This window comes from Cornus florida, unplaced genomic scaffold (assembly GCF_030987335.1).
Source record: "Cornus florida cultivar Cherokee Brave unplaced genomic scaffold, ASM3098733v1 CherokeeBrave_3.0.0_Hap2_Chr05, whole genome shotgun sequence".
Taxonomy (NCBI): Eukaryota; Viridiplantae; Streptophyta; class Magnoliopsida; order Cornales; family Cornaceae; genus Cornus; species Cornus florida.
In genome coordinates this window covers 79,585,032-79,595,378 of record NW_026775575.1, presented here as the reverse complement: position 1 = coordinate 79,595,378, position 10,347 = coordinate 79,585,032, and the positions used below count along the sequence as shown (strand labels likewise).

The window sequence follows — 10,347 nt, the reverse complement described above, 5'->3', positions numbered from 1 at the left end:
TAAAGTCCATAATGAGCAGCCTTGCACTTGGCAAGATAATGTTTTTCAACGACTCGGTTGGATTACTAAGAAACTCAGTCTCTTCATCCTTTTTTGTCAACTTTCACATTGATCACCTTCTCTTCTTTCACGAAGGTTGCCTCACTGACTTTATGCTCAATATTACAAGGAATGTCCTCATAAATTGGATTGGCCATTGGCAAACTTGCCATTTTTTCCTCTTCTTGATAAGAAAGAGTACTTGCGATTGGAGGAAGAGGTTCTTTTGAGTTTTTCCATGGCGGGAAGTCTACGATGACCACGGAGTCCATTAGAGAATTCACTTCATATATGGAGTTTTCAATGTCAAATGCGTCCATATTGAAGTGAGAGAGGCATGCCTCAAGAGGATTTTCAGAAAGAATGGAATGAATGGCTTCTTCAATAATTTCATCCAAGACATTCCACCATGAAACACTCGTCTTCATTGATAGGATGTTAGCTTGTGTTGAACACATTAAGCTTAACCATCATATTGCCAAAAGATATGTCCATAATGTTGGACCTATAATTGATTGTCGCATTAGCAGTGGCAAGGAATAGTCTTCCTAAGATTATTGGAATATAAGTGGTAGGATTAGGAACCGGCTCAGTGTCAAGCACAACAAAATCAACCGAGAAATAGAATTTGTCAACTTTGATAAGGATGCCCTCAACAATTCCCCTTGGTTGTTTTGTAGACCTATCGGCGAGTTGAATAACTACTGAGGTTGGCTTAAGGTTTCCCAAACCTAATTGAAGATATACGGAGTAAGGAATAACGTTAACACTAGCCCCTAAGTCAAGAAGAGCCTTATGCACCTCATGGTTCCCTATGGTACAAGAGATGGTTAAGGTGCCGGGGTCTTTGAACTTAGGTGGGGTATTAAACTTAATGATAGAACTCACTTGCTTCATGAGAAGCACTTTCTTTGGGCTTGGTCCATTGTTCTTCCTCTTTTGAGTACATAAGTCCTTCAAGAACTTGGTATATGGTGGAATTTGTTGAATAGCATCAAGAAGAGGAAGGTTTATCTTAACTTGTTTAAAAACTTCCATTATGTCATAGATTTTTCCTTCTTGCCTCGAAAATGGAATAGAGTTTAAAGCTTGAGGAAATTGAGCTTTTGACTCATAAGGCTTCTCTACATGGGAGGAAAATGATGATGATGGAATTGGCTCCTTAATGTGACTGAATGTCCCTAGTGAAGTAGGGATGGAATTGGGAATGGTAAATGGGCTAACATTTGGTTGCACCGAAACATTAACTTCATTAGGTTTTTCAATTTCGTTATTAATTTTTTTTCCACTCCTCAAGGTGGAAATGGAGTATGCCTTTTGATTAAGCTTGGGTTGCATAGGCCCTTTCCTTTCATTGATTGAACTATTTGCCCTATTTGGACTTCAAGTTTTGCAATTGATTGAGAATGCGAATGAAACACTTGATTTTCCTTTCAAAGATCACCCAAAGCTTCTAAAACCTTGTCTTCAAATATGGGATTTCTAGGAGGCTCATGAAGTGGATGATAGTAAGATTGATGATTTGAAGATTGAGAATTGGAGTACTGATTCACATTTGGAGGAGGATAAGATGGAGAGAGGTATGCTTGAGAGTTTACAATTCGGAGGTAGGGAGGCACATACTTTTCTTGGAAATTTTTATGAAGAGGATGAATGATACCTCCTCCTTGATTTCTTCAAGAAAAGTTAGGATCATTCCATCCGGAATTGTAGGAGTTAGAATTTGGATTACTTCCCAGATGAATGAAAACAACATTGACTTGTTCTTGATACTCACTCGGAAAACTTTGTCCAATAGGACAATTGGAAGTATTGTGAGTATAACTAGAGCAAGTCATGCACATCACACTTTGAGAATGGAAAGAGTTGGATGATTGAATTGCCAGGTTTTGGCTCAAAAGGAATTTATCAAACCTTTGAGTAAGATTTTTGACATCGGCAGCAATCCCCATGGAACTCTCCACTTGAGAAAGATTAGAGGTTTTCTTCCCTCCTCCATTTAAATTTTGGCCCAATCGGGACGATGAAGAATGATGCATTGAATTTTCGCTCATGCGATCAAATAAAACAATTAATTAAATACCGAGACTATCCTTTTAAAATTAGGGGTATTATACTTTTGTAATTAGTTTCCTGTGTTTAGGGTCCTTTGCTTGCTTTTCGTTTCCTCTTTTCATGGGTGGGACGGCTTGTGGTTGGTGACGGAGTTTTCCGGTCATCGGCGGTGTTTTGGGGTGGTGGTTGTTTATGTGGATGCAAATTCGTTTCCGCTGTCTTCGCCATTGCCGTCTTGGGGTCATTGGTGTTGCCTAGATTTTCACCCCCGTTTTTTTTGGCACATCTGAAAGCCGAAGCTCCTCTTACTTGCGTTGGCGCTGTTTTTGCTTCCTCCATTCTGGCGTTTACCGGCCTCTGTTCTTGGCTATGGCGCTTTTAATTTTGGTAGCCATCTGAATAATTCCTTCACGGAAACACGGGCTACTCAATGGATTTCTTATAGCCATGCCTTTAATTTTCAAATCCCTTTGTTGGATATTTCTTCCTCGTTGCCGTCTTGGTCATCGGGGACAGCGAATCAATCTCCCGGTGTCCTCCCATTATGGTGTTTTCCAGTGATGGTGGATTCATCTTGCGTCATGCTGATGTTGTTTCTTTGGCGTAAGGACCACGCTGGTGCAAAGATGGGTCTAGGCGAAGCTTCTAGTTCTTAGGGGTGGGCTTTCTATCACATGGGTTTCTTTCGTTGGACTTTCGCTCTAAGCATTGTTAATGGTTATGTAGGCTTTATGTCTATATTGGGTCATTTTGCTATATGATATGTTTTGCTTGAGCCCAATGACTGGGTTACTTGTTCTGTGTGGATGCTTGTACCATGAATCCATGCATGAGCCTTTTCACATTCCTAATTTGATTTATATCCTCTTCAATAATAACATCTTGTAATAATTTTTTTTATTTTTACTTTATAAAAAAAGAAAATTAAGCCAATATATCGTCTCAAAATTAAGTTTGGCTTGAGCATCAAATTGCAATCCAACTTAATCGATACATTCAAACTTGACCTGATAACAATTCATAAAAAACCCTTAAACTTAATTAACATGTTCAATCTAATAATCAAGTTCGATCTCCAAACTCGAAATCAAGTTTGATTCAAAACATTAATAAAAGTCAACAACAACTTGAATTGCCTAAAAATAATGAGATTATTTTACAAGTGCACATTTTGAAAATTTTATTAATTGGATATTTTAATTCCACTATGGTTGAGCTTTACATATAAAATTAATTTGCAACAAGTGGAGAGATTAGTTAGAGAAGAATACAAAAATGTCAATGTCCTTACCTGCTGGACTTTTGGACCTTTTCTTGTGTTTGGTGTCACTTGACCTGACCTAGTGTGCCTATCTACGATATTAATGCACTTGTCCATATACCAACCTCATCAGCTACCCATGATGATGTTAGCTCATGTTCATTTCTCTCACGTTCAAATATTGTCCCTCCTTTATATCAAATTAAATCAAGAAATTAATTAGAACAAGAGCCTTACCAATTTTACAGGAGTTTCTAGCTGTGTTGTGTTGATTAATGATACCCACCTGCACTTTGTGTGATCATAATATCATATAAATATATTATTTTTGACGTGTGGTTCTCTCTTTATGACTTATCACGCCTAATTTATAATTATGTTGAAAAACGAAGTGACTAAAAATAAAAATAAATAAAAAATTTATACATGAATTTGATTCGATAACTTGATGGAATGTTGCATTTTACAGCACTGAGATAATGAGAATAATTTTAAATAATCGAAATTTCTTTATCTCAATGGATTTGTCTAAATCCATCTCTTTTACCCAATTGTTTATACTCTTTTTTCTATATAAAAAATAAAGAATATACACAAAATTAAAATAATCTAATCTAGGTTTGAGAAATAAAACCCCCAAAAATACATATATATTTTTTCATCAGACAAATAATTATGACAATTGACAAAGAACACACAATATGAACAACATATATATATTTACAATTTGTTGAGATGAAGAGAAATGCAGGTTATTTATAGGAATCTCTTTCTTTTTTTTTTTTTTCCTCCAAAATTTTTTTTTCTCTTTTTTTTATTTTTTTTGATCAAACGAAGTATATGTGTTAAGGTTAAGGTTGTTTTTCTATTTATAAATATCATATATTAGTTTTCGTGTCTTGATTTTAATTCTTTAAAACATTATTATTATTATTATTATTATTATTATTATTTTGTGATAATTTTTGAAATATAATTTTCATGTCATGCCCTCATACAATTCCTTCTGTTGCGCCAAATATGTACCTTTCAAAAAGAATATACTACGTACCAAATATGTAGCTGTCCTTGTCTTTCACAGAGATATTATTTGTAGCATGAAAACAAAAGTTTTATTTAAGCAAGCTTAATATATCGATCTCAATTTTATTAAAGCAACTTACAGAAGCTAATTGTTTTCTATTTTTTTCCTCACAAATTTAGAGAAGGGGATTCGAACACTAGTATACCTGTTCGGAAGGAGATGAACACTCTATCAGCAACTAATAAAATAATTTCAAATAATATGATAAATTACTTGATTAGTTTTGCGCATACATAGTAAAATATGATTAACACAAATAAAAAATTACTTCTGTACAATAGACAACTTAGTGTCGGAAAATAAAAAATGGTATATTCTTTTGCCCAACACTAACCAACCAAAAAGCTAAACTCAAGATTATATAGAATTAATAATGTTTATATGATAAATTGTAATGCACTAGTTTTACTTTTGTGCAAATGACTTTGATGCAACTCAACTTAGTGGGGATAAATTGAAGGGTTTACTTCTGCACAATTTGACTCTGATGCAACTTAACTTAGTGGGATAAATGGAGGGTTTAACTTTAGCTCAAATTTAACTATAATAGTATTAAGAAATAATAATATTATAGATAAGATCGGAGTTGGAAATTCAACTGTGACACTTGTATCTGTATGTAATAAAGTTACATTCGTGCTCCATATTAAAACGGATTAGTATGTAATAAGGTTGGTTCCGTGCTGCATAACGGGTGTTAACAAAACATAACGGCCGTCGGTGTGTTTTTCAGCACTAAATGGACTTTTAAATGTAATTCAAAATTTTAATTATTTTTTTCATTCTAAATTGAAGCAACAATTCGGTGGTAGCGTGGTGGTCCAACATGTGCTGAGAAAGTTTTCTTTCTTTGGTTTCTGTTCTACAGAACTTAGGAGTAATTATAACTGTTACTTTTCTCTCTCCTCTCTCTTATCGGTAAGGAGGAGCTGCTCTGTGTTCTCGAGTTACTTCTACTTTTAAATTTCACAGCAGCAGATACGATTCATCAAATATGGACTTGCCCAGAACGTCAAAACTCCAAAACCCCAGAACCATTTGACTTTGTTTTCCTTGCTTTCTCTTTTGTATCATATCATATATACATATGTGTGTATGCGTTGGTGTATTGTCAAAAAAAAAAAAAAAAAATTCTGTGAATCTGTCATTATCTGGTTTTGTTCTCCGGTTCAAACCGGTCTGGATATTTCATGATTTATACGGTTAAGATTATTCCTTTTCTTTGCGTTCAAACTGTTTGATGGAAGTTCCAGAAAAGCACATCTGATCTGCCTTTTTTGTTGCCTAATTACAAATTTGGCCTCTCTCTGTATGTTGGAGTTCACCATGATCTTAAAAGGTGCCTTTTTCCCCTTCTTTGTTTAGTGTTCTTTAATTGGTTAATTAATATTTGTGTTTTTGTTTGATACCCGCAAGTTTCTGTGTTGGAGTTCCTGTATCAAAACCCTAGATTTCAGTTCCATCTAAGCTCGAAGAACCCATCTTTTTTAGCTCTTTGATTTTGAGAGTTTATGATGATGATGAGTTGTGGAATATTTAAAAATTTCATTAGGGTTTCAGCCATATTTTCATTTGTATGCTTTTGTAGAGGATTTAGTCCTGCAGACAATTATCTAATAGACTGTGGATCACCTACTAACACTACGGTAGGGGTTCGCGTTTTCGTGTCTGATGATTTGGCTTCGAAATTCCTTTCAACCCAGCAAAGTGTTTTGGCCAATTCCTCTTCGAATTCTATCCCATCATCCGGTGATGATTCACAGCTGTATCGTACAGCAAGAATTTTTACCGGAACCTCTAAGTACACATTTTCAATCAGCCAGAGAGGTCGAAAATGGATTCGCCTTTATTTCTTCCCATCTGTTTTTGGGAATTACAATTTGAGCTCGGCAAACTTCTCTGTTTCTGCCCAAAATTATTTACTCCTTGATAATTTCAATCCTAGTACCACTTCTGTGAAGGAATTCTCTGTAAATGTGACATCGACTACCCTCGTAATCACATTCATCCCTTCCAATAATTCTGTTGCCTTCTTAAATGCCTTGGAAGTTGTTTCAGTCCCCGATATGCTCATTACCGATAATGCTGCTTCTGTTAATCCATCCGGGAAATTCGAAGGCCTTTTGTTCCAGGCGTTGGAGACTGTGGCTAGGGTGAATATGGGTGGACCAGCTTTGTCATCTGAGAATGATACGTTATGGAGAAGTTGGGTTCCTGATCAAAATTTCTTGGTACAAAAGAACGGTGTCACAAGTGTGTCAAAGATCAGTGCTGTTAGATATCCTTCAGGTGGGGCAACACCTGATATTGCTCCTGCTACTGTCTATGGTACTGCCACTGAGATGAAGGCAGACAATCCTAATGACAATTTCAATATTACATGGCAGTTCATTGTGGATCCAGGGTTTCAGTATCTTGTTCGATTTCACTTCTGTGATATAGTGAGTGCATCTCCTAACCAGCTATACTTCAATGTCTATATTGATTCTTGGAATGTAGCTCCAGATTTTGATTTGAGTACTAAAACAATTAACATGCTGGCTACTGCGTATTATATGGATTATGTCACGCCATTATCTGATAAAAGTACTCTTCGCATTAGTGTTGGCCCATCTGTGACTTTAAGTGTATACCCTATAGCCATTCTAAATGGACTGGAGATTATGAAGATGAACAACTCTTTGGGCAGCCTCAGCGGGATGGCCTCTGTAACGCCTTCCTCTACACCGAGCTCAAAGAAGAATGTGGCCATGATAGTGGGACTGAGTGTCGGGGTGTTTGTTGCTGTGGTGTTGGTTAGCGTTCTCTTTTTCATGTGGAGAAGAAGAAAAGTTGCACGTCTTGGCCATTCAAAGACATGGACTCCTTTATCCATAATTGGAGGAACTTCACGCACTATGGGAAGTAAATATTCTAATGGAACAACTATCAGTGCTGGTCCTGATGTTGGGTATCGATTTCCTTTTGTGGCCATTCAAGAGGCAACAAATAACTTTGATGAGAGTTGGGTTATTGGAGTTGGTGGTTTTGGAAAGGTTTACAAGGGAATTTTAAATGATGGTACAAAATTGGCTGTTAAGAGGGGTAATCCCCTGTCCCAGCAAGGCCTTGCAGAGTTCCAAACAGAAATTGAGATGCTATCTCAGTTCCGACATCGCCATCTGGTTTCATTGATTGGGTACTGCGATGAGAAGAATGAAATGATCTTGATTTATGAATATATGGAGAATGGAACCCTCAAGAGTCATCTCTATGGCTCGGGTCTTCCCAGCTTGAGTTGGAAGGAGAGGCTTGAGATATGCATTGGGGCAGCCAGAGGACTTCACTACCTTCACACTGGCTATGCAAAAGCAGTTATTCATCGTGATGTAAAGTCGGCAAACATATTGCTTGATGAGAATCTCATGGCCAAAGTTGCAGATTTTGGACTTTCAAAGACTGGACCCGAGATTGATCAGACCCATGTAAGCACAGCGGTGAAAGGGAGTTTTGGATATCTTGATCCTGAATATTTCAGAAGGCAGCAGTTGACAGAAAAATCAGACGTGTATTCCTTTGGTGTGGTTTTGTTTGAAGTTCTATGTGCGAGGCCTGTGATAGATCCATCACTCCCAAGGGAGAAGGTGAACTTGGCTGAATGGGCAATGAAGTGGCAGAAGAGTGGGCAGTTGGAGCAAATCATAGATCCTAACCTTGTGGGAAAAATAAGACCAGATTCTCTTAGAAAGTTTGGAGAAACAGCAGAGAAATGCTTGGCTGACTATGGCGTCGACAGACCCTCTATGGGGGATGTCTTGTGGAATCTGGAGTATGCACTTCAACTCCAAGAGGTAGTTCTTCAAAATGATCCAGAAGAAAACAGTACTAATAATATCATTGGCGATCTCCCTCCACCTGTCAATGATTTCGACCATACCAATACTAGTGCTTCAGCTGCTCCTGCTGAAATGTCAAGTGTGGATGATCTTTCGGGTGTTTCAATGAGTAGGGTGTTCTCACAGCTGGTGAAGTCCGAGGGAAGATGACCAAGTAAAGATAGCATATTACTCGGGTTTAGCTCCTTTTCCGGTATTTCATTTGGTACATACACGTGTTCTTTTGTATTGTTGAAAGAAACAAGATACATACAACGCAAGAGTTGCTGGGATTCCCTTTTTGGCCGGAAGGACCTGCTCGTACCAGAATACTAGCTTGCTGGATTTGGTCATTGGATTGATTGAGGAGGGGCTTTGCTTGTACTCTTTCGCTATACATTCTAAATTAAACTGCATGGAAGCACTGTGAGTTACCTTTTGTACATAAGAGAGACCGATTAAAGTAAGTTTGAGGCTTGTGTTTGATAAAGATGTTGCGTCTAGAATTTATTGTGTTATACATTGCTTTGTTTTGTTATGTCTCCAAATATATTTTCTTTTGGTTTGTGATGAATCTTCTTCTTGTTCTTCGTGTGTTTTACGTGCGCTAATATCATGTTTGACTCCTAATTGATTCGTAATATCATTCTGCTTCTTATTCCCTGTGTAATTTTGCGCGATTTATTATTATTTTTTTTCAGTATCTTGTAGTTTATATTAAATGATGCTTACAAATAAATTACTAAAAAAATGGTTTATGACAATTACATTGCATGCCAAGCTCCCATCTTGCAGGGGGTTGATCACCTTGCAAGCAGATAGATTTATACAAACAAATCAGGGTATAAAGATCTCATGAATCTCTGAAAGGAAAAATATTTATAAATAAATAAATAACTGATTTACCACATGACATCAGGATGTATAACCAGAAAGAGGATTTCCCTATCCAATCCCATTTAGCATGAAGCCCTTGGGCCTTAGACATTTTTTTTTTTTTTTTTTTTTTTTGGGGATAAGTAATGAAGCCCTTAGACTTTGATTCATTCAGCTTGCTTCATTTTCTGATATGAAATTTATCAGTGCAACCTTTAGCTTTCACCAACCTCTCCTACAATCAATTGGAGTTGGGTCCAATAATGTTAGAACTCTGCCCTATAGTCAGGAAAATGTACTCAGAATATGGCTTTTTGGAAGAACTCGGATACTCTTCTGTGCCGTTTCATGATTTTGCTGCGTCCTGTCCCTCGATGTTGTTTATGCAACAATTTATTATAATTTGTCTTAATCCTATATGTATGGAGTCAGCCACGTATGAATTCTCTGTTTCCAATCTTATCTATTTCATGCCATTTCACCTGCTATATTTTTAACTTTCTGAAAATTTTAATAACCTCATCCCATGTCATCTTTTGTTGCCCTCTCCTTCTCTTACCTTCTACTACAACTAGTTTTCGTCGTTTGACAGTCGCGGCTCTAAGTCTTTGCTTGTGCAACAACTTCACAACCCCATTACATTGTTATTTCATAGTGTTGCACTTTGCCTGCTGCTGCAGAGTCACCTGTCTAGGCAGTGCTAGTATTTCGAATTCCTGTTGACTTGCTATATGTTTGACTTGAGCACCATTAGTGCCGCACTCAGAGTCACCTGTCTTCTCTTACAATCAATTGGAATTATGGTCCATTGATATTTTGCACTGCCTTCGGTCTCAAGTTGTTCCGTGTAATGTGGATTGTTTCAAGCAGTGGGTGAGTGAGGGGCATGATCATGAAAGAAGTGAATGGAAAACCTTTTCCGGAATTCAAACAACTTTTCTGCACTTTTTTTCCACACAAGAGGACCATGACCCGGAAAGCTAGAATGATTGAATGGTTGAAATTTTCATTGATATTTTCTTATATGTGTGGCGTTTGATTTATTATCTCCATCATTAATTGCGCAAAACAAGTATTAATCGGTTGTTATGGAATATAGTCCAAGTGCTGAAGAAATCACTAAAACATATACTCAGAATTTGAATGTGAAGGAAAATTATTACACTAGACATACAAAA

The 10,347-nt window shown here is 36.9% G+C and overlaps 1 protein-coding gene across 1 annotated transcript; it reads left to right on the top strand.

Moving 5' to 3' along the window:
• Positions 1–5,327: 5,327 nt before the first annotated feature.
• LOC132307041 (receptor-like protein kinase HERK 1) lies at positions 5,328–8,880 on the top strand. The gene has a single exon (XM_059804694.1). The coding sequence runs from the start codon at positions 5,951–5,953 to the stop codon at positions 8,462–8,464; it is 2,514 nt and encodes an 837-aa protein (XP_059660677.1). The 5' UTR covers positions 5,328–5,950; the 3' UTR covers positions 8,465–8,880.
• Positions 8,881–10,347: the final 1,467 nt, after the last annotated feature.

Bases quoted from the DNA above. Each gene is read 5' to 3' on its own strand.
- LOC132307041 (XM_059804694.1), top strand. From the start codon at position 5,951: ATGATGATGATGAGTTGTGGAATATTTAAAAATTTCATTAGGGTTTCA.